General features: G+C 38.6%; 1 protein-coding gene across 28 annotated transcripts in view; it reads right to left on the bottom strand.

The window, feature by feature from the left end:
• Positions 1-24,878, bottom strand: part of CEP44 (centrosomal protein 44) — a 46,529-nt gene that overhangs the window by 5,459 nt on the left and 16,192 nt on the right. For 13 of the 28 annotated variants that reach the window (XM_065596636.1, XM_065596627.1, XM_065596637.1 and 10 more), the window contains 8 exons: positions 24,021-24,168; positions 19,743-19,889; positions 17,806-17,916; positions 12,020-12,151; positions 11,167-11,376; positions 3,362-3,437; positions 1,168-1,295; positions 868-905 (listed from right to left, as the gene is read on the bottom strand). In XM_065596636.1, coding sequence (XP_065452708.1) covers positions 868-905; positions 1,168-1,295; positions 3,362-3,437; positions 11,167-11,376; positions 12,020-12,151; positions 17,806-17,916; positions 19,743-19,889; positions 24,021-24,168 — 990 coding nt within the window. Of the gene's footprint in view, positions 1-12; positions 906-1,167; positions 1,296-3,361; positions 3,438-11,166; positions 11,377-12,019; positions 12,152-17,805; positions 17,917-19,742; positions 19,890-24,020; positions 24,172-24,878 lie in introns of those variants that run through there. The other 15 variants (XM_065596623.1, XM_065596618.1, XM_065596631.1 and 12 more) reach the window with 3 other exon arrangements.

Here is a 24,878-nt window from a genome sequence, read left to right as displayed (position 1 = left end):
AATATTTTTAAAATTGGTTAAAACAAAGACTAAAACAAACATTTACTACTAATGAATGAAGCTAAAGTAACAAAGCAGCATTCCTGACTTTTTGTTTGTTTTTACACTGGTCAGGCTATTAGATTTGCTGTATTTGAGAGAGAGATTTAAAAAATATACATAGAGAAGGAACAAAACTCACAAAAATAAAGTTAATGGAGGAGATAATTGACACTTTGTATATCACAAATTAGCCTTAAAAAGGCTGTCACCATCAGAGAGCTTAGGTTTTTGCAAAGTGGCAGACAAGATTAATGACTTCAGCTTCCTGAAGTAACTCATTTATATGATACAGAAATCTTGTTGAATAGAAGTTGCACTATGATGATGCATTTCATTTTACTTCAGCAAGTGTAATGAAAGTTATTTCTACCTGTAAATTTTCATTACAAATCTTAGAACCAGCAGTAGATACTGCTTATTATTTTGGGTATCTTTATGTGATGCCTGGTCTGAAACTGGTCTAGCTCTTTTCATTTAAAATTTCACCTCAACGTTTGAACACAAGTTTTATGTAGTTCCAGTAAACTCTTATCAGAAGACAGATAATACTCCTATTAGTTGTCAACCAAATTCTAAACACTCTTTAATCTCTAGTTAATACCATTAAGAATGCATTATATTGCTTGTTACAAACCAAAACAGTGACTCATCCCACAAACACAGAACTGTAAGTGGATTTATTATCCAGTGGAGTCATAAGGAAATGCCACACCTGATGTAGAGACCTTTGAGGTTTGGAACACATATGCACATTCTATATATGTCTTAGTCCAGTACAATTCCCTACTGGGAAATGAATTCCTGCTGCCCTTTTCTATTACTTACATTTTACTTATCCTTTCCATTCTTTGTCTTGTTGTCTCCTGCAATTTAAAAGCAACATATTTAGGCAATCCTTCAAAGCCAACAATCTTCAGAAATGGACTTTTAACCTGGAGAATTCATGCAAAAAAATTACTTTAAGCACTGTTTACATATCAAAAGGATTTTTATGAGACAGACCTAGATGAAGTTTTGCATAGTTTTGCTGTTTTTTGCCAGTAGTATATACAACTAAAACTAATGCTTACTTGTTCTCTTGACCTTAGAAAGGAAATCAACTAAGCATTTGCCAGTTTTACTTACCTTTGAAATCTCTGTCAAACCATGATAATTAATGGTTACGGCTTTAGGAGATGGGTCTGTGGATAATAGTGAACTGTATCCAGACGACTGATGAAGAGACTCTGGCATCTCCTCCTTCCTCTCAATATCTGTGGAGAAATATTCATTTTTAGGTCACCTTTGCCTTTTTGCTCTCTTGCAGCAGGGTCAGCTATCGAACAGTTTGATTTACAGTATGTAATAACAGAAGAGAATGCATTGTTTAGAAAGAAAAAGGCTACTGGTAAAGGTCCAAGATGGGTTTCTTATATTCTTTTAAAATAACATGAACAGAGTATGCTCAGTATGATGCAGACAAAAAAGAAATTACAACAAAGATTATCCAGGAATGTTGCATTTGTCATGATTACAGTCAATTGAAACACTTAGGCAAGTACAATTACTGGGCAAAACATTCAATAATTTCAGACAGCTCACATTTGTTTTCTTACTATAAACCACTTCTCTTATACAGCTGTGGGATCTTTTAAACTTTAAAAAAAAAGTTTAAGCAATATAGTAATTATCTTTGTAAACATATTTTACTATAACATGAAAAGCTTTTCCAAATATGTTTTTAATTCACTAAGTGATTTACAGTATAAACAGCTGAAATACAAACAAAAATGTAGTCAGTTTCCAATAATCTAGGGCTAGTATTCATTCAACAGAATCAGGGATTAAACATTTGTATAGCAGTAAGTGCCAGTTTCAATAGGAGCAGAGCTAGGCCAACATATCAAACGCATTAGAAAATCCCTACCCTTTGTATCAGGAAAAGCTTGATGCTATCCTAGCATTTTTTTTAAAAAATAACGATTTTAAAAACCTGTCTTCCTGAGGAAAGCAAAAATTCCCATTTAAAAAAAGGTAGGGTTTGGTTTTTTGGCTTTGTTTTTTTAATTAAAGCTACAGTCTATGGATCCAGGTTACAAGTCCTGAGTCTGCATTCAGAAAATAACATTGTAAACCGCACTATTTAGCAATGGATCTCAAAATCTCCAGATGGCAGCTGATCTATATCATGTGATAAGATAAATCAATTCAAAACTTATATAGCCCACTAACACAAATTTATGTACGGTATTTTGACAAAACAATTGTGGGTGTTAGAGCAAGCTTGATATGTAGGACAATCAAGAAAAATATTACAGAGGTAAATGATGTATAAGATTTAGTTTGTCACTTCACTTACCAGGCATCACAGTCAGAGAGAATCTTATCTTTACTCTGCTGTCTACAAAAATTATGTTAATTAAGTAAGTCTATGACACATTAAGAATAAGATTTTGACTTGAGAAAGATTTTAAACTACAGACAGTACCATAAACATGCTGGGTAATATATATTCCTGCACAGAACACTGTAAGGGGAAGTTAAGGTTGTAGGCACATCTCAGTGCTTTAAGTGTATATTACCAGAGAAGATCAAATGGGAGAATTAGGAAACTAAGGATGGATCAGACTTGGGGGAGTGGCAAGTCAAGCCACAGTTTGAGGAAGAAGGGAGAGGCAATATGGATGAAGTCTAAGGAAGAGAGTGAGTTAAAAATTTGATTCAGTTTTCCACATCTGTACCTCTACTTCCCTGGCCTCAGAGATGGGGCTGTCCAGAGGGGGTTATTTACCTGACAAGATACTTAGTGTGATTTTCTCCTGGGTCCCTTTGTACTTAGGAAATAGTTAGCTTCAAAAGCTTGCTGTGTACACCTTCAGAAATTTACTTGGCCACTACCCACTACTTTTACTAGTATTTTACAGTTTGTTAAAGGGAAAAAAAAAAAAAAGGATAATCTGTCTTTGAATATCAACTAAAAAAAAATCACATTTGTGCCTCAGGCCTTTTTTTGAGCTTACTATAAACAAAAATAAAGAAATTCTCTAATAATTAATTATCTTTGTGAGGATAGACACAGCAACACAGGAGAGGGGAGAAAACACAACACATTCTATAAAATAGGAAATGTACATAAAAATCCCAAAACTAACAGGGTGATTTCAGGGGCTGGCTCGTACTTGAAATAGCCGAACTTGAAATTTAGTTAGTTTTGTTTGTTTGTTTTAAAGTTGACAGTGTCTATTTAAACAACTTAAAATCCTAACTGTGACACAATTTTATGCAAGGCTAGCATGCTTAAAAGAAAACCTTTTCAGTAAAGAGCATTGCAAACACTCACCAGGAGAAACTGGAGTCATATTCCTACTAGAGGTATGGTCTTCACTCATATTGTTAAATTCTGTAGATAAGTCACCCTGAAACAATAATTGTTTTTGCCATTTACAAAAAAAAAAAAATCTATAACTTAGCCATGAGTCTTATTTAAATGCCATCTGTGTACTGAGAATTATAATCAAATGGGTGAATATATGTATATATATGTACGGTACTGACCACATTTTTCTAGCATTATGGAAGTAGCTTTATGTGACTACTCCTATGAGTAAAGCATGCAAAATTTGACCCTTTATATTAGTATACCCATTTATATCGTAAGAAAAAATGGTCAATTCATTAAAGCATTTTGTCTTTTGAAATACCAACTTTGCTGTAAAAACTGACCCCAAAAGTTTCATAGTGGAATGCCTAACAATCCAGGTGTGATTGTTTGATCAGGCTGAGTGGTGTTTATTAAAACACACTGTACACCAACAGCTCTGAATGACTGACTACTGGCAGCTGCAAGTGCTCTTCTCCTCTGACTCTGAGGCTGCTGATTTGAGGTCTATTGCTGGATTTGGTTGTCTAATTTTAGATAATCAAGTTTGAAAATTTTGGCTAAAATACCCACTTGGATCATGATACAAATGGTGAAAAAAAAAATGTTTTATACATTGTCAATATTAATGCTATATCTGCTTTCTCTGTTATAATGTGACCATTTTCTTCTTCTGGATTAATTTGCTAAGAAAATAAAAAGTTAGTTTTAGGGTTTTGCCTTGACCATCGAGAGTTACTGTTTTTCTTTTCAGAAACATGAACTTATGTTTGTCTAATTTAGGCCCGGATCTATGCAGATGGATGCCCCCACCCAGGGCCGGTGGAAGGATGTTTCGCGCCCTAGGCGAAACTTCTACCTTGCCCCCCCCCCCCCCCCCCCCCCGCGGCAGCTCCCCACCCCCCCCACCCTGAGGCAATCAGCTTAGGCACCGCAAGCCTGGGAGGAGGCGGGGCAGGGGTGAGCTGAGGCGGGGAGTTCCCCTGTGTGCCGCCCCCACCTCCTTGCTGCAGGTGGCCCTCCCTGCGCTCCACTGCCCCAGCTCCCTCCGCCTAAATGCTGGTGGTGACCGGGGCGGCCGAAGATCCGGCCACTGCGGTCGCTGCCGAAGAAAATGGCGCCCCCCAAATCTTAGTGCCGTAGGTGACTGCCTAGGTTGCCTAAATGGTTGCACCGGCCCTACCCCCACCCTTGTGAAACCCCTCTGGGACTAGAACTCTTTTCATTTCAATAATGCACCATATGAATTTATGGAGTAGGGTGAGTGCACATGTACAATGTACAGTCTCAGAGCCACATATATTCTAATACAAAAACTTACATTAAACAACATTATTTTGGTTACATGTCAATAACTCAAAAGTTAGCAAGTGCCAGATTTACTGCTGTCAATGCAACCTTAATTCTGCCTGCTAGCATCCATCGTGTATGCTAAATGATGTAGGGGTCCTGTAGAAAAATAGCATATGATCATGTAATTGAAGGCTGTATCATAAAGTGAAGGTACAAGGGGCAGAATTAAGGTTGCAGTGCCAACTTTTAACATAGATTTTTGTATGTAATTTCCTAGTTTGATTTAAAGTATAAAAAAAACCCAAACAAAAATAAACCATGCCCTCCACCATTGTGAGTGATCAGCAAGGTTTGAACTCTGACATTCAGCACTATAACACAAATCTACCACTTGAGCTACTGGGCTAACTACATTAAGTAACAGCAGAAGGCTATTACACTGAGGGGGGCGGGGGTGAGGGTCCCAAGGGCATAGCCCTCAGCTCTCTTTCCTACCCCCTCCCCAGGCATTTGGGGACAGGCAAACAGTAATTACTGCCCTCAGAGTTGGGAGAAGTTTGGATTGGCTTCCTCTCCCCAACCCCTTCCACTGCAGCTGCCTTGAGAGCTCCAGGTATCCTCAGTGCAATGTGTGTCGCTACTGCTTTGACAGTGGTGTGGGCCTGGTCTTAGAATGTACATATTATTTTGAGATTTCAGAGCTTCTCAAAAGAAGGTTGCAAGAACCAGCTCCTTCTATGCTGAAAAATAGGCAACCATGGTGCACACAAACTAAATCAAGCTTGTTTTTGTATACTCCGCTCTTACAACAATAGTCTAGACTAAAAAGAAACACAATCCGGTTAGATGTTTTAAAAAAATGGTACTACTGTTAAAATATTTAAGTGGCAGATAAATAACAGGCTAGTCTAATCCACAGTACAGTGCAAAATAATGAATATTTATTTTCATAGATTCATAGATTCTAGGACTGGAAGACACCTTGAGAGGTCATCTAGTCCAGTCCCCTGCCCGCATGGCAGGACCAAATACTGTCTAGACCATCCCTGATAGACATTTATCTAACCTACTCTTAAATATCTCCAGAGATGGAGATTCCACAACCTCCCTAGGCAATTTATTCCAGTGTTTAACCACCCTGACAGTTAGGAACTTTTTCCTAATGTCCAACCTAGACCTCCCTTGCTGCAGTTTAAACCCATTGCTTCTGGTTCTATCCTTAGAGGCTAAGGTGAACAAGTTTTCTCCCTCCTCATGACACCCTTTTAAATACCTGAAAACTGCTATCATGTCCCCTCTCAGTCTTCTCTTTTCCAAACTAAACAAACCCAATTCTTTCAGCCTTCCTTCATAGGTCATGTTCTCAAGACCTTTAATCATTCTTGTTGCTCTTCTCTGGACCCGCTCCAATTTCTCCACATCTTTTTAAAAATGCGGTGCCCAGAACTGGACACAATACTCCAGCTGAGGCCTAACCAGAACAGAGTAGAGCGGAAGAATGACTTCTCGTGTCTTGCTCACAACACACCTGTTAATACATCCCAGAATCATGTTTGCTTTTTTTGCAACAGCATCACACTGTTGACTCATATTTAGCTTGTGGTCCACTATAACCCCTAGATCCCTTTCTGCCGTATTCCTTCCTAGACAGTCTCTTCCCATTCTGTATGTGTGAAACTGATTTTTCCTTCCTAGGTGGAGCACTTTGCATTTGTCTTTGTTAAACTTCATCCCGTTTACCTCAGCCCATTTCTCCAATTTGTCCAGATCATTTTGAATTATGAACCTGTCCTCCAAAGCAGTTGCAATCCCTCCCAGTTTATATTTATCTATTGTTTTAATTGGATTTAGTGGTATTGAAAAGTTCCAGATTAGAAGGCATTTATCAAGCCACAGAACAGGTAGAGCCGGGCTAGTTGAGAGCAGGGGCAAGCTTCTCCACACTGTCTCCACCACAATGTGCCTCAACAAGTGACCTGTGAAAGAGAGGGCAATTCTCTTTATGCTCATCCAATCCTTGGCTTCCTGAGAGCACTAGCAAGGGTAACAAACTGTTAACAGTGGTTGTGTGCTTTGGACATACACTGAGAAATAAGACCAAATTTATCCACAATGACTGATTAATAGACATCAGATGGTATCACTTTTCAGTCATTACTGACCTGAGACAAATTCAAACATGATCTAGAATTGAAAAGCTCCATATTCATCCTTTGAGCCACTGAATTTTCTTTAAAAATTTATTAAGTGAGCATCTTGAAATACCATAGAGAGATGGCAGCTTTCCTCATTTACCCCCCCACCCCAAAAAACCTCTTTTAGATGAACAATGCATTTTCAATAAATGTAGAATGAGAACCATATTATATATTTATAACACCAACGATGTCTACAACTTTCTACAACCAAACAAAATAATGTGACTGAACATTCTAACACTTCTGCAAGAAACTGCAGCATCAGTCAAGTATTTTTTGCAAAGATTTCCAACTTTTGGACAGCTTTTCACAATAACTGAAGTATTCTGAGGATTGTAATTTACAGCATTACAGGAAGATCCTGAACACATACTCATAAATATACTGTGCTGTGAACACTAGCATTAGATATATATACATTTTTTCAATATTTTTATATTATATTATATATTATACATACACACACACACACACACACCTCTACCTCTCAAAAGCTTTTAAAGTTAAAAAAAAAGATACACTACTCTGAGGAAAAATGCTGATTTTCTGTGGCATGTTAAACATACAGAGCATAGTGATGTCACTAAATCTCATGTGCATTTAGAAAGTTTACCTAATGTCACCAACAAGGAGTGAAAGAATTGGAGAAATGCCAACCACTAAATCAGAAATCAATAAGATGATGATCAATGAGAAACTTGCCCAATGAATGAAGTAAGTTTACCACAGTACTGAGCAAACCATCTGCTGAATTCTCATTCTTAATTTTGCATCTAGTTTCTAGATGGTTTGCCTGAAGATATGAAATAGTGCATTTTTCTACAATCAGAAATGAAGATGTCTAGTGTGAAAACCAGATAATTGCTAAACAGAACGAAAGTCTAACCTTTTCAAGAAGCTCTTGTAAAAAGATTCTCTATTTTCAAAATATGATATACCTTGCCTTGGGAAATTAAACAGTAATCAGATTCATAAGTGGTACTTTGGCGGTCTCATATAAATTATTACAGTTACAGGAAGAAAATCCAACAAGGTAGGATGAGACAGAGTAAGAGAAAAATCATGTGCCACTAAGCAGGCTGAATTTTTTCATAACAATAGCAACCACAAACAGTAATTACATTCCTTCAGTAAATGTATTAGTACCACATACTAACACAGTGGCTATCACTGATAAACTGCAGAGCTATTTCTGTAGTTCCCTCAGGGTCTGCAGGCTCCTTCTGGGAAACTCCATTACAATGCACAGTGCTGCTCCACAAGTCCTGAAGAAATAGTTGTACACTTTTCAAACCACTAACTTTTTTTTGGATGAGAGGGAAACAGGGGGCCCTGAAAGGAGGAGACAGCACAATTGGGAGAGAGGAGGAATAGTGGGCTCATGAGGAAATTGAGATTTCTGTCTTGTTTAAAATTTTGTCACATGATCATGGTCACACATTACCTTACAAATAGTAGATATTCTAATGGCTAAATATTAGTACAGATCAGGGTAGAGAAAATGTTTGTGGGTTTTTTTAAATCAAAAATATTTTAAAATTTAAATTAAATAAATTTTTCTTTTTAAAAATAAAACTATTGACAATGAAATTTGAAACTATGAAAACCTACATCAGGCTTAACCTTACTAAAAATCTATTAAAATCATTTAAATTAAATGAAAAGGTAGTATTTAAGCAGCACATTTGCTTCTGAAGCTGTGAAGAAAGTCAAGCCACTGAAGTAGTGCAAGTCACCTGGAACCATATAATTTGCTGAAATGCTAACCTAGCTTTTGACAGCAGTAATCTCTTCTGTAAGTACAGAAAGAACACTTTTTCCATTTCAATTTATTCAACAATTTCAGTTTAAATCATTAGGTCATTAGAAGTAAGTTGAAGAAGAGGAAACCCTTTGCTTTTCTCTTCCAATGTACGAATAAAAATAAGGTGTGAGGCGGAGATCTACTAGCTCCAAAATCTTGAAGGACATAGTGACCAGAATCTATGGATGTGTTTATGCAGCAATTAAACACCTACAGCTGGGCCAGGTCAACTGGCTCAAGCTCACGGGGCTCAGACTACGGGACTGTAAAACTGCTGCATAGACACTGGGCTGGGGGCCGAGTGGTAGGATCCTTACCCCAGCACCCAGCCTGAGCCCGGACATCTATGCAGCAATTCTACAGGCCTGTAACCCAAGTCCGGCAAGCCCAAGTACAGTAACTCCTCACTTAACGTAGTTATGTTCCTGAAAAATGCGACTTTAAGCAAAACAATGTTATGCAAATCCAATTTCCCCATACGAATTAATGTAAATCAGGGGGTTAGGTTCCAGGGAAATTTTTTTCACCAGACAAAAAAGACTATATATATATATATATATACACACATATACACACACACACACACACACACATATATATATATATACATATACATATACACACACACACATATACACACACACACACACAGTATAAATTTTAAACAAACAATTTAATACTGGTACACAGTGGTGATGATTGTGAAGCTTGGTTGAGGTGAAGGAGTCAGAAGGTGGGATATTTCCAGGGAATGCCTTACTGCTAAATGATGAACTAGGAATTGGCTGAGCCCTCAAGGGTTAACACTCACACTCTATTGTACAAGGCAGTAGGAAAGGAGGGAGGGCAGACAGAGACAGAGACACACACCCTGAGAGAGAGATGCGCATTTCCCCTTTAATTATGAAGAGTGGGGTCAGAAGTACACTGCCTTGTTAATTAGATCAGCAAGCTGAAACCAGACCACAGCTGCAGCTGTTGCTGCCTGGAAGCTCCCTCTGTCGTGTCTCCCCCCTGCTCTATGGAAGATGGGGTGCAGGAGCAGGGGGAGGCAACACCCTGACATTATCCCCCCTTTTTCTCCTCCCCCCCCCAAGCAAGCAGGAGTCTTGGGGAGCAGCTCCAAGGCAGAGGGCAGGAGCAGCACATGGCAGTGGGGGGAGGGACAGCTGCAATTGCTAGCCTGTTGGGCAGCTGCTGCACAGGGAACTTAGGGGAGCAGGGAGCTGATAGGGAGAGCTGATGGGGGGGCTGTCGGTCTACCCTGGTTTCAACCACCCACCAGCTAGCTCCACTGGGCTGCTCTTCCTGCAAGCAGTGGTCAAAGCAGGCGGCTGCCAAACAACGTTAGAAGGGAGCATTGCACAACATTAAATCAGCAACGTAACAATGAAACAACATTAACCGGGACGACTTTAAGTGAAGAGTTACTGTAAACTGACCCGACCCTGCAGCCATGGCGTGGGTCTTTTATTGCAGTATAGATGTACTCTACAAGTCTATGAAACAATCACTTCAATTCACTAACTACAGATAATACGTCCTTTGTTTCACAATTCGGTTTTAAATGCAAAACAGGTTTTGATAAAAAAAAATAAAAAAAAAAAACCTTACTTTTTTTCTTAAGTATTTAACTAGCAAACAAATTTTGAATGCTGTTTTAGCGTATTTTGACTGCATTCCAATTTTCATCTAAATGTATCTTGATACAAATCACAAGTAAAAAAATGAATCTAGTAGAAAAGAATTGCCTCATTCACCATTTTCTAACAAAGTAGTAAAAATTAAGAATTTGAATAAATGTATGTCACGTTTTATAATTGTTTAAATGTGCATAGATATAGTGTATCTCCCTATTTAGCAAAAGTAGTACTAGATTTCATGTAAAGGCTACACAGTAGAACCTCAGAGTTACAAACCCCTCAAGAAATGTTCACAACTCTGAACAAAACATTATGGTTGTTCTTTTAAAAGTTTATAACTGAATATTGACTTAATACAGCTTTGAAACCTTACTATGGAGAAGAAAAATGCTGCTTTTAACCATCTTAACTTAAATACAACAAGCACAGAAACAGTTTCCTTACCTTCTCAATTTTTAAAAAAAAAAACTTTCCCTTTATTTTTGTTGTTTATGTCTAGCACAGTACTGTACTTGCTTTTTTTGAGGGGGGGAGGGGCGTGAGGGGGGGGAGGGGATGTGTGCTGCCTGATTGTGTACTTCTGGTTCCAAATGAGCTGTGTGGTTGACTGGTCAGTTCGTAACTCTGAGGTTCGTAACTCTAAGGTTCTACATATTTAGTTGCAAAACAACATATTTTGATGGTTATACCAACCAATGAGAATCATCCTCTCTTTAGGCAAACAACATACAAATGCTAAATAAGATTAAAATCCCCGGTTTAAAATCAATCCACCCTGCTACACGTTCAACCTCCCCAATAAAATTGAAGCTTTATGGTAAAATATACCTTTTTTGACTGCAATAACAGTTCTGTTTCAAGAAGCAAGACCCGGCTCAGGAGATTATTCCAGTCCTTCTCATCTATAATAACCTTCCCTTTCACTCTCTCTTCTAAAACATGTAGTTTATCTTCCATCCAATTTAGCTTATTAAGTTTTTCTTGGCAATCAGCAAGCTGGCTCTTTAGCAGCTCGATTTGACTATTATCTTCTGTGGCCTGGAAATAAGAACAAGAGATTTCACTTTCTCTAATTTTAGGCATAAATACAATTGAACAGACATGATAAACTCCACTGCAGAAGTGTAGAACATTTTTTCTTCCCCACTAGGTCATTTCAACCATTGTGATGAGTCACATTTATGAATGCTTTTTCCTTCAGAAATTGCTGTGAACTGCTTTATGCAAAAAGTTTGCACATTAGAGATACCTGCCAGCTGACTCTGAAGTTGTGGGGTAACTGGGGGTGCTTTACATAGAAATAATAATCAAGACAAGACAAACCACCACATAACTATTCCCACAGGCTTGTTATGCCTCTTCTCCTTTTACCCTCTGTTTTTTGACCATCTGGTATGATCTTTTAAGAGACCATGGGGCAGGGACCCTTCTTTTTTGTGCTTGTACAGTACATTGCACATTTGGACATTATTCAAAATAAATAAGATGTAGTAAGTCTCAACTGCTACTCATCTTAGAACCTTTTTTTCTTAACAAGTTGTACAATTGTACTATCAATGTTCTTTACACATTTATTATATACTTATAGATCAAGTTTAATTTTGAAAAAAATAAAAAAAGATATTTGGTAGCCACTTAGGCTATCATACCAAACTCTACATTTTAAAATTCAAATTCTTACTTGTTCACACACAACTTCTAAAACATCATCAGCTACACAGGATTCTTCTTCACTATCTTCTTCTACTGGAATGGCTGTATTATAGCCATGCACATTAACTTCACTATCTGGGTGACGTTCCACTTGAGGTTTCTTTGTATGTAAAAACAATAATCCACATATATGATTTATTACAACAAAAACATTCTTGCCAACTAAATGTACAATGTTCTGCATTTAATTATTTTGCTTTTATCTATACACCCAAGCAATCTAATCTCACCCAGTTGTAAGACAGACCATGAAAGTTTTAAACTGTGAAAACAAAAACAGAGTTATCCTTGATAATCGTTTCAGAGTCATATGGCCCATCACCCCAAATATGCTTCCCACATATTTAAAAGTAAGAAACATCTCTCCTTTTCCTTGGCAGCCTGTTAGAAAAATAGCTTGATTAGGTGTTTTTGTTTATTTTTAGTTTTTCTAGGTAGGCTTACTGAGGGAAAGCCAAGTCAAAAGATCAGTATTACATTTCTTTCTGAGCACAGCAAGGTCTCCTACCCCTTGCAAGAGTTCCATGGTGTAAGCCCTACTCCTCTGAATGTTCTGACTTCAATGTGGAATGTGCCATCTGCTGATCGAGTCAGCAACAGCAGAATAAAACAGCTCCCATAGACTAACATAGGAATTAATTCCTATAAAAATGGACTCTCAAGACTGAGGATTTTGAGTCTTTGGTTCTGCTGCCAACCTCCAGGAGCACAGGTGCACCTGACACAGACTCAGCTCCATTCTCATGACCAAGATACCTGGCATGAGCAACTTCTAGGCTGGTAACTATAACACCTATACAAAACTTGAATAAATGATTGTGTAAATGAATATGTGTGTGTGTGTGTGTGTGTGTGTATGTATAAGGAATAAGTAGTAATAGAAATAAGTAGTCAAACAACATTGTTTACTTTTATCTTTTGCTTTATCATTATATTTACAATAAATGTGGCATCTTTGCCTTATCTCTCTTAATAAAATCCTGCTGGTTTTTATTCTATTGATATAACATTACTTCCCATGCCTTAGGTACAACACTTGTTAATATGCCCCAGAATATTAGACTTTTTCGCAACTGCATCACACAGTTGATGCACATTCAATTTATGATCCACCATTACCCCAAGAATCTTTTCAGCAGTACTAGCACCAAGCCAGTTATTCCCCATTTTGTGGTTGTGCATTTGATTTCTTCTTCACACTTGTCTTTATTGAATTTCATCTCGTTGTTTTGGACCAATTCTCCAATTTGTCAAGGTTGTTTTGAATTCTAATCCGTTCCTCCAAATTGCTTGCAACCCCTCCCAGCCTGGTGTCATCTGCAAACTTACAAGTGTACTCTCCACTCCATTATCCAAGTCATTAATGAAAAGATTCCTGTGGACCCCACTGGATATTCTCCCCCAGTTTGACAGCAAATCATTGATAACTACTCTGAGGAAGGTCTTTCAACCAGTTATGCACCTACCTGATAGTAATTTCATTTAGATCGCATTTCCCTAAATTTGTTTATGAGTATATCATAGGGGATTGTGTCAAAAGCCTTACTAAAATTAAGATATATCATGTCTAATGCTTCCTCCCTAAACACTAAGCCAGTAATCCTGCTAAAAAAGGAAATTAGGTTGGTTTGGCAAGATTTGTTCTTGACATATCCATGCTAGCTATTCCTTATAATCCTATTATCCAATAGGTGCTTACAAAGTGATTGTTTAATAATTTGTTCCAGTATCTTTCCAGGTATCAAAGTCAGCCTGACCAGTCTATAATTCCCAGGTCCTCTTTGTTTCCCCCTTTAAAGAGAGGTACTATGTTTGCCCTTCTCTAGTCTTCTGGAATCTCACCCTTCCTTCATGAGTTCTCAATGATAATTGCTATTGGTTCAGAGATTTAAGGAACGAGCTGAAACAGTCTCATAGGATGAATTTCATCAAGCCTAGGCGACTTGATTATATTTAACTTGGGTAAATATTTTTAAACTTGTTCTTTCCCTATTTTGGCTTGTGTTCCTTCCCCCTTATTGATTGTGTTGAGTAGCTGGTCATCATTAACTTTGGTGAAGACTGATGCAAAATAGGCATTAAACTCCTCAGTTTTCTTGATGTTGTCCATTATTAGCATTCCTTCCCCGCTAAGTTGGAGACCTCTTTTTTTCCTTTGCTTTTTCTTGGTTCCGATGTAATTTATAGAACCTCTTCTTATTACTTAGGTGTAACTCATTTTGTGCCTTACGTTTTCTGATTTTGTCCCTATATGCTTATGCTATTCTTTTGTACTCCTCCTTAGCCAATTATCTATGTTTCCTCTTTTTCTAGTATTCTTTTTTTATTTTCAGGTCATTGAAGAGCTACTGAAAAAGCCATATTGGCCTCTTACTATTCTTATCTTTCCTTTGCATCAGAATAGTTTGCAGATGTGCCTTTAATATCTCTCTGAGAAACTGCCAGCTCTCTGGAACTCTTATTCCTTAGACTATTTTTCCCATGGGATCTTACCTACCAGTTATTTGAGTTTGTTAAAAGTCTGCTTTTTTGAAGTCCACAGCTCTCACTCCTTTCTTTCCTTTGAATTATGAAGTTTACCATTTCATGATCGCTTTCACCCAAACTGCCTTCCACCTTCAGATTTGCAACCAATTCCTCCCTGTTGGTCAAAATTAAGACTAAAATGGCTGCCCCCACTTACTTCCTTCACTTGTTGAAACAAAAAGTTGTCCCTAATACATTCCACTTGTCCCCACTACACTTCAAGAATATATTGGAAATTTTGTGTTTTACTCATAGACTCTAAGGTCAGAAGGGACCATTATGATCATCTAGTCTGACCTCCCGCATGATGCGGGCCACAAAACCTGACCCACCCACTCCTGGAAGAATTCTCTCCCTTGACTTAGCTGTAGAACTCCCAAATCATTATTTAAAGACTTCTAGTCGCTCAGAATCCTCCAGCAAGCGACTCCTGCCCCATGCTGCGGAGGAAGGCGAAAAACCTCCAGGGCCTCTGCCAATCTACCCTGGAGGAAAATTCCTTCCCAACCCCAAATATGGCGATCAGCTGATCCCCGAGCATTGCGGGCAAGATTCTCTAGCCAGACCTTCTGGAAAAGTTCTCTGTAGTAACTTTTACTATCCCATCATTGACCATTGTTATCGACCTAATGACTAAAATTACTGTATCCCATCAAACCATCCCCTCCATAAACATATCAAGCTTGATCTTAAAGCCAGAGAGGTCTTTCGCCCCCACTGTTTCCCTCGGAAGGCTGTTCCAAAACTTCACCCCTCTGATGGTTAGAAACCTTAGTCTAATTTCAAGCCTAAACTTCCCGATGGCCAGTTTATATCCATTCGTTCTCGTGTCCACATTAGTACTGAGCTGAAATAATTCCTCTCCCTCCCTGATATTTATCCCTCTGATATATTTAAAGAGAGAAATCATATCTCCCTCAGCCTTCTTTTGGTTAAGGTAAACAAACCGAGCTCCTCGAGTCTCCTTTCATATGACAGATTTTCCATTCCTCGGATCATCCTAGTGGCCCTTCTCTGTACCCGTTCCAGTTTGATTTCATCCTTTTTAAACATGGGAGACCAGAACTGTACACAGTACTCCAAATGAGGTCTCACCAGTGCCTTGTATAACGGAACCAGCACCTCCCTATCCCTACTAGAAATACCTCGCCTAATGCATCCCAAGACCTTATTAGCTTTTTTCACGGCCACGTCACATTGCCGACTCATAGTCATCCTGCGATCAACTAGGACTCCGAGGTCCTTCTCCTCTTCCGTTACTTCCAACCGATATGTCCCCAGCTTATAACTAAAATTCTTGTTAGTTAGTTATCCCTAAATATTTTGCTGTATTACTTTTCCAACAGATGTCTGGGCAAAGTTCCCCATTACTATCACGTCTTGTATTTTGGATATTTCTGTTATTTGTGATAGAAATGCCTGATCCACCTCCTCTTCCTGATTTGGTGCCCTACAATGACATCACCCCAATTTTCCCCCTATATATCTTTACCCAGATATTTTCAACTAGGCTTTGGATCAAAACTATGAGGAAGCAAGAGGACAATGTTGTTTATATTTAGCTTAAAGGAGATGTAGAGCTCAGTGTCATTCATGCACTACCTGCACTTCAGCCTGTTTTAAGAAATCTCTCAGGGTATGTCTACACCGCAATTAAAAACCCGCAGCTGGCCCATACCACCTAACTCAGGCTTGCAGGGATTGGGCCAAGGGGCTGTTTAGTTGCAGTGTAGATGTTCAGGCTCAGGCTGGAGCTCAGGCTCTAGAATCCTATGGAGTGGGAGAGTCCCAGAGCTCAGGCTGCAGCCCAAGCCCGAATGTATACACCACAATTAAACAGCCCATTGGCTCAAGCCCCAGTAAGCTGCAGGTGTCTAATTGCAGTGTAGACATACCCTTGATGGCTTCCTATTGGCAACAGGATAATAAAGGGAAGAATCATGTGCATTGTGGGACTCCAGAGGTGATGGCTTTGGAAGTGGAAGAACAGCTGTCCATGATGACCTTCTGATTTCAGCACAATAAGAATCTGAGCCATTTCAGAGTATTTCCATTTTCCCCTGAAGTCTCTTGCAGACTGGACAGGTGTACTAGGTGATCAATAGTATCAAGTGTCACAAGAAGTTTAGCAAAATGAGTAGGAATCTATTTCTCTTGTCTATGATGGAAGACCTACTCCTGCAGAGCAATAAGCTCTTTTCCTGTATCATGCACTGATCAAAAGCCGGAATGAAAAGGATCTAGAACACTGGCAGCTGAAAGGTAGAATTGGAGACTTCTCTGCTAGCTTCTCAATTAGCATGCTTTAAAAAAGGAGGTAACCAATGGTCAATGATTGATACTCGGAACTCTGCAAATCAATGGTTTCTTCAATGCTGGTTGATTAATGCATATTTTAATGTGGCTGACAGATTCCTCTCTTCAAAGGAGCTGTGGACTATCTGTCCATAGGAGTCCCATGTGTTCCCCGTTCTACTCTATCATATAAAAAGGGTAGGGTCAGGTGGTAAATCATGCCAGAAGCAGGTAATCTTTGTGACGAGGACAGATTTTAACAGCAAGTGATGCATTGAGTAGAGACTGTCCGGATTTCCTAAACAATTACAGTTCTGTAAAGTTCTGCAGGGTGTAACTTTGCTGCCTCTATGGCAAACAATAAGAGTAAAACTTCTTTGCCTCCCTCACAGTATAACAGTAGCAGAGGTTAGTAGATCAAACATATTATACTGAGAAATGTGTTATGAAGAGACATTTCCAGATTTTGGCAGAATATCAAAAAGTATTTCTGATAACAGATTAGTTTAGTATTACCTACGGTCAGATTGGAAAGAATTCAAACTACATTCATAGCCCAAATTCTACCCATCATCAATAGATTATGCATGTCTTCATATTATGTTTGTCCCTCTCCTTTCTTTCATATTTGGTCACCAATGAAACAGTAAATTTATAACAATACTTTAAATACCATCATTAGACTTCAGTGTGAACTGAAGCAGAGCACATTTCTCAGAGCCAGTCTTTGCATCTGTTTGCATCTTGTTTTTACACTTATCTTCACAACTAAAGTTTTTGTTTATTTTAAATGGAAGCTTACATTCTAGGAAGGTACTGGCTTGCTGAACAACTGCAGATCAGCCCTACTTTGATTCGTTAATATCACCAGGGTCAAAGAACTTTAAACTGTACACATAAAAAAAGCAAACAATTTTCTTTCTAGTTTCATACCTGCTGAGAAATCACAGTCCTGCAAATAACAGAATCAGCAAGAAGTTTCTCACAATTTGCCTGTGACTCAGATTTTAAAGACCTGTTTTTTTTTCTTGTTTGAGATTTAGCCTTCAAAATAAACAAAAAATCCACATTAGCAATGTCATTTCCCCCCCTAAAATAAATAAAATATTAACCAAAAATAGAAAAAATATGAAATTAAGAATGCTAATAATGTCTAAAACAAACACTTGAAAGTGAATCTAATATACATACATTCTCAAACCACATTTTGCACATATGAGGTTGGGTCTAGCCTGGTCATGGATATAAAAGAAAAAATATTTGTAAGGTATTTAACACTTAATTTAAAAAAAAAAAATTATAGGAAAATATATCCTTATAGTAATAAGGGTCACAAGTTACAAATGCATATAATAGAACTTCTTAACACTAGTGTTACATGCAATGATTATCTATATCAGGAGTTGCCAAACTTACTGATCCGCTGAGCCACATGCGATAATCTTCAGAAGTTCGAGAGCTGGGCGTGCCTGTCAGGGTTCAGGGCGTCAGCCCTGCAGAATTCCTGCTCTGCGGCAGGGCTAGGGAATTTTGCCCTGGGGAAGGCATCTGCCAGGGCTTCAGCCCCAAGCCGTGGCAGGTGCCTCCAGCGAGGCTGAAGCCCTGAGACCCTTCCTTCCCCTTGGGCAGAAGCCTCGAGCTCACCCCCCGCTCCAGTCTGGTAGGCGGAGAATGGGGTGGGGGGACACGGAGGGCTCCGTGAGCTGCACTTTAACTGCGAGCCGTGGTTTGACCACCCCAATCTACATCCTACAAGTTCGTATGAGATAGAAACGTTTCAAATTTCTTTTCTGAAAGGAACTTGCCCATACACCCAGTATCAACTGATGTGTTAGATTTCTTACCTGCCCTAATTCTAAATCAATGTATATTAAGATCTATATATAAATAAGATCCAAACTGTGTATTGTGAAATCCAACTAAAACTCACATACAAGTAGTAAGAATATATACAGACACACAATTTGTTGCAGATGCTTGGACTTAAAAGTTTGTTTTGTTTGTTTCTGAACACTATATTGTTAGGTGTCACACTTTTCAGAAAATCAAAAAAAAAAAAAAAAAAAAAAAACCCCAAACGAGCAGATGTTCAATTTTTGTTCCTATCTACCTTAAGTTGTTCCAGAAGTACAATGAACTATTTTACAACGATATTCTCACTACATCCAGAAGCGTAACAGAGTACATGAAACTTACTGTTAATAGGCGTGAATTTGTTTATCTTTGCTTGAAATTTTGTCTGTTCACTACAAAATGTTAGTATGTCTACGTCAGTGGTTCTGAAACTGGGTCGCAACCCCATTTTAATGGGGTTGTCAGGGCTGGCGTTAGACTTGCTGGAGCCCTATCTCCTAGGGCTGAAGCCCGAGACCCACCATGTGGTGCTGAAGCCAAAGCCTGAGGGCTTCAGTCTTGGGCAGTGGGGCTCAGGTTACAGTCTCTCCACCCTCCCCACCCAGGGCTGAAGCCCTTTGGCTATGTGTGTCCCCCCCCGTTCCCCCCCCACACACACTCCGGGCAGTGGGGCTTGAGCGGGCTCAGGCTTCAGTCCCCCCCTCCTGGAGTCGTATAATAATTTTTGTTGTCAGAAGGGGATCGCAGTGCAATGAAGTTTGAGAACCCCTGGTCTAGGTCCTTTGGCTAGCAGCAAGTGCAGAATCACTTAAATATCTGATAAATCCTCTATATTGGGAGAGTACATACTGAATTTGTAAGGGGATGGACTCTGATTTAGGGTTTTTACCCCCCTATTCTAACTTCAGTGATCCTTATTGTAGTTCTTTTTTTAGTTAGAGCAACATTTGAACTGAAATATGTTACAAAATATAGTTAATCTTTCTCTCAAATACTGTAAATCATATCTGAAGTACCTTATTCATATTACTTAATTCCTTATGCTTTTTCATCACAGCACTGATAACGTCACAAACCATCTGTATTTTCCTTTCTGCAAAGCCACACTGGAGAAACTGTTGTTTTGTTAAAACTGGTTTGTATTGAAACTGATCTCGAAGTAGCTGCAAGAGAGTAAAACTTTATTAGTTTCCCAGACCTCTGTATATTCTCTGTTCTGTAGAAACTATATTTTTGTTCTTATTTTTGCACAATTGCCCCTTTTGCCCCTTTAGCTTTGCCAGTGAATCTTTTCACATGTTGGTCTTTGTATATATTCTAAACTGCCCCCATAACTGGAACTCCCATCGTATGCCAATCTACCAGGCACTCTTAAATCAAATCACTCCTTTAAAAAACAAAAGCAAATACAAATACCAAACTTAATACGTGTCTAAACAAATAAGCAAGTTTGGAAAAAAGTTTTGGAGAGTTCCAGAAATATGAATGCACAGTAAAAACAGTTTTGTTTGTTTCAGCTCTAGAAAGAATTAAATAAATAAATAAATAAATAAATGGAGATATCCCATCTCCTAGAACTGGAAGGGACCTTGAAAGGTCATCGAGTCCAGCCCCCTGCCTTCACTAGCAGGACTAAGTACTGATTTTGCCCCAGATCCCTAAGTGGCCCCCCTCAAGGATTGAACTCACAATCCTCGGTTTAGCAGGCCAATGCTCAAACCACTGAGCTATCCCTCCCCCCCCAATTATAAAATCATAGAAGTGAAGGGCTGGAAGAGACTTCAATTGGTCACCAAATCCAGCCCCCTGCACCGAGGCAGAACCAAGTAAACCTAGACCATCCATGACAGGCGTTTGTCCAGTCTGTTTTTAAAAAGTCTCCAATATGGGGATTCCACAACCTCCCATACAAACCTATTATAGCGCTTAAATACTCTTGTAGTTAGAAAACATACAGAATCATAGATACAAAGTGTAGTGTCATGTTGTGAAGTGCATTGCTATAATAAAAAGCAGAATTTCACAAAAACTTTAAAAAATTTGAGAAAAGGTGTATTTATATGAATCTCTTTGGATTAAATACAACGCTCTACAAAAGTCAAATATTTTTATTCTTAATCTATTGATACCAGTATGATGTTTATTTCAACAATAACTGGCACTTACAGGAATATGAGAATTGAAACCATATTTTTACTTAATGTTAAAATGGGCAGCACATCTCTACCCAACTAAAAACCTACATTTGAGTATTTCCCCCTCACAACAAAAAAACACCAACCCCTCCCCCCCCCCCCCCCCAAAAAAAAAACAAACCAAAAACCAAAAAACCTACACCTTTGTAAAGTGTCTTAACTAAGATGGCACCACACACCTACTTTTAACCCAGGCATACAACATATTTATAAGGTAATTTAAGGATAATTACATACGCTGTACCAGTGAAAAACCTATACTGCAGCCTGTATATAACAAGCAGAAGTCCCTGTAAGTCTTCATATTTATGTTTAAAATGTAATGACTTAAAATGTGGATGGTTTAAAACTACATAACTATCTATAAAGAAACTTTCAAAGAAATAACTTGACAAATTAGTCTATTCAATTCCATGGGTGGGGGTGGGGGGAGAACCTTGTAAAAACAGCTGATAATTTAATTCAGTTTGAATCAAGATCTAAAAGTTAGAAATCTTGGATATTCATTAAAGCAGAACATTATGAACTTGATGGGAAGATTTTTGTGTACAATCTTTAGATTAAATTGAAACACACATGAACCAACCAGCTAGCAACAAAGTACATTAAAATATTTATTACCTAACCATATCAGACAAGGTTAAAAATTAATAACTGTTGTTCAGATTTTATTTCAATTTTAAAAGAATAAAAATCTAAAAAGATGATGCATTTACAGGCTTAACACCCTAGCTCTCAGGGTACATCTGCACTGCAGCTGAAAGCATGTTTTCAGCACAGGTAGACAGACACGTGCTAGCTCTGCTCAAGCAAGCATCCTAAAAATAGCAGTGTGGCAGCAGCATGGGCAGCAGCTTGGGCTAGCCACCCGAGTACTGCTACTTTTAGTGTGCTAACCTGCTGTCTACCTGCACAAGGAAGCATGGTCCCAGCTGCAGTGTAGAGACACCCTCAATTAGTAACACCAGAAGCATTAAGCATCAATCAGAAAAGACTCGGCCAGGCACCTATTAAAAAAAGCTCCTTTTCATCCCTTCATAATGCAAGGAGTATATCCTCAACACACTCCAAAAGCCAGAGGAAAGCCCATAGGATTACCCCAAATCAAGCTATTTTGGACCAAGGTGAGGGAGCAAGTTCCAGAGCCCTGGAAACCACACAAAATGTCTCTCCCACAATCCCCCCTCTTTTAATAAGTTGGAATCCCACTTGTGCACCACAGCTGACTGCAGCTATGGCAGTATGCCACAGGGAAAAAGGGGATCCCCCAGATATGCAGATTGCAGGCCATTTAGGACTTTAGAGATCATAGCCAACACCTTAAACTAACTGGAGACCAGACAGACAGCAATGAACTGGTGTCACATGCTCCTAATAAGATGTTCTGCTCAATACTGAGCCACTATTGAGTTCTGCACCAGCTTCAGCCTACAAACTCTTTTAAGGTGTAGCACCAAGTACAGTCTATTACAAAAGTCTAATCTTACAGTAATAGAAGTGGGTAACAGTGGCAAGGTCTGTATTCAAAAGGAAAATTCATAACCTCTTAGTCAGAACCAGATTGTAAAAAGTTGACTGGTTTAGTGCTATAGAATCACCTCACTGCAACTATGGGGAGGGAGGGTGTCCAAAATCATCCTTTGTTGCAAACCTAGGTAACTCATGGCAGACACTCTTTCAAGCAAGAAAACTGATATTACATCCACCCTCTCCTCCAACTGCTTCCTGCAGCCCAACATCATCTTCTCATGCTTGTCTGTGCTGAGCTTTAGCCAGCTCACTTTCATTTAATTAGCATGTAAGAGTGAAATGTGTTTTTATATATAAAATAGCAAGTCTGAAATATTCCTTATGTTATTGTAACCTACAGTACACAGTTTTGCCTACATGTATTCTCTAACCCATACTTCAACAATTTTAAGTAGCAAATTGTAATTTCTCCAATTGTTATAAACTAGATCAATAGTAAAATAATCAGGATACAATGCAAGTAATTCTTAGATTTTTAAGTCTAATGTATCTTTAATATTAGGATTGTATAGAATTTTTAATAGTCTTGATGAGATTACGGTGCCAGTATCAAAAAGATCAAATTTGCATGTACCTTAGTTATAGACACCAGTGTGAAAGACACATCATAGGAACAACTCAAGAACAGTTGTTTGCAAAATGAACACTTAGAATTGGTTTTAATTTCCTCAGTGGCAATAAAGCACACTCTCAGTCAACTTCAGGCTGCATAATACATTGTACAATGAATGTTTCAGGTAAGCTTACATATCTACAGTCTGTTGATTTAAGATGTCATTTAATAGAAAATTATGACACAGTATTTTCTAATAACTTGACATTGGTTAGGCTTCTGGTATGTTGATACCACAGCTTCTCATTCTGACCACTTATGTCTCATTGTTTCTCTGTATTCTATCAATCTGCCTGTACCTATTTGTTGTCTCTTGTCTTACACTTTGGTGTAAGCTCTTTGGGGCAGGGACTGTCTTTTTGTTCTCTGTCCATCCAGCACAATGAGGTCCTAGTCCATGACTGGCGGTCTTAGCAACTACAATAATACAAACAATAATAGTATCAACTAAAAAGAGTAAAGTTGAGCTAATATCAACCTTCACTGTTCTCATTAAGTTATAAATCAAAATTTGGACCTGCCACATACTGGTCATGGCTCCTCTGAAATCTTGACTCTAGACACCAAGCAGAAGTCACATTGAATATGCTTTACAAATCAACCCAGCTAAATTTACTCACAGACTCAGAGACTTTAAGGTCAGAAGAGACCATTATGATCTTCTAGTCTGACCTCCTGCACAACGCTGGCCACAGAATCTCACCTACCCACTCCTGTAACAAACCCCTGACCTATGTCTGAGCTATTGAAGTCCTCAACTTGTGGTTTAAAGACTTCAAGGTGCAGAGAATCCTCCAGCAAGTGACCTGTGCCCCAAACCTCTTGTGCAGGTGTTACCAAATGATTGTGTCACCAATATTACAATTTCAAAATTATTCTATTACCCAGCAGAGACGCATATTAAATGTTTGGCAATTATCAGATACATAAAACTCAATGAACATAAAATTAGATACCTTATAGATAGCTTCAATAAAACGCAAATCACTTTTAGCCGTGAGCTCTACATCAGATTCCACCAAAAGTTCTGCTATGTAAGTTGAGAAGGACGTGAAGGAATAACTGATGATGGGTAAAAACGCAGCTGGATCACCCTTTACGAAACTGCTGGGGGGAAAAAGGATAAGTATTTTGCACAGTAAATGGAAGTAAATAATCAGCAATTAGTATAAACCAGTGGTGTCAAACATACAGCCTGTAAGGTATATCTGTATGACCCACAAGATGTATCAAAATTGTGTAGAAGCACAGCTTCCTTCTCCCCTCCCGCCCCCACCCTTTTTAAATAAGTTTCTAGCCCTCTTGGCTTCAGAAATAAAAACATAGTTCACATTTAGGTCACCTGATTCAGTGAAATCTGCCTGAGTCTGAAGGCAGCCTGAAATTGACTCACACTCCTCTCCCTATGAATCACACTGGAGTGTCAACTCTAAAATGATACAATGATACTTCACTGTCAACATTAAAGTATTTTACTATTGATCATTTTAGCAGATGGAATGCAGAAACAGGTGGGAGTGAAGCACACTGGGTCTGAAACTGGAAGTTGCTGAACAGAAGGAAATGCAGAGACAACTGAGGGCCCACAAAGACAGAAGGAGGAAGGATGGGAAAGAAAAGAAAAGAAAAGAAACAAAAGGCAGAAATAACAGTGGCCCAAATGAGAGCAGATCTTGTCACTGAGCAGTAAATGTGACAATAATGCACTGAACAAAATAGCCAAATGTTTAGTTACAACATAATGGCCATATCATCGTCTTGATCTCTCTACAAACTTCCTAAGGACATCAGCAGACATTCCACTATGCACTGTA

This window comes from Chrysemys picta, chromosome 5 (genome assembly GCF_011386835.1).
Source record: "Chrysemys picta bellii isolate R12L10 chromosome 5, ASM1138683v2, whole genome shotgun sequence".
Lineage (NCBI taxonomy): Eukaryota > Metazoa > Chordata > Testudines > Emydidae > Chrysemys > Chrysemys picta.
The sequence above is the reverse complement of the archived record's forward strand: the minus strand, read 5'-3'. Positions and strand labels throughout refer to the sequence as shown.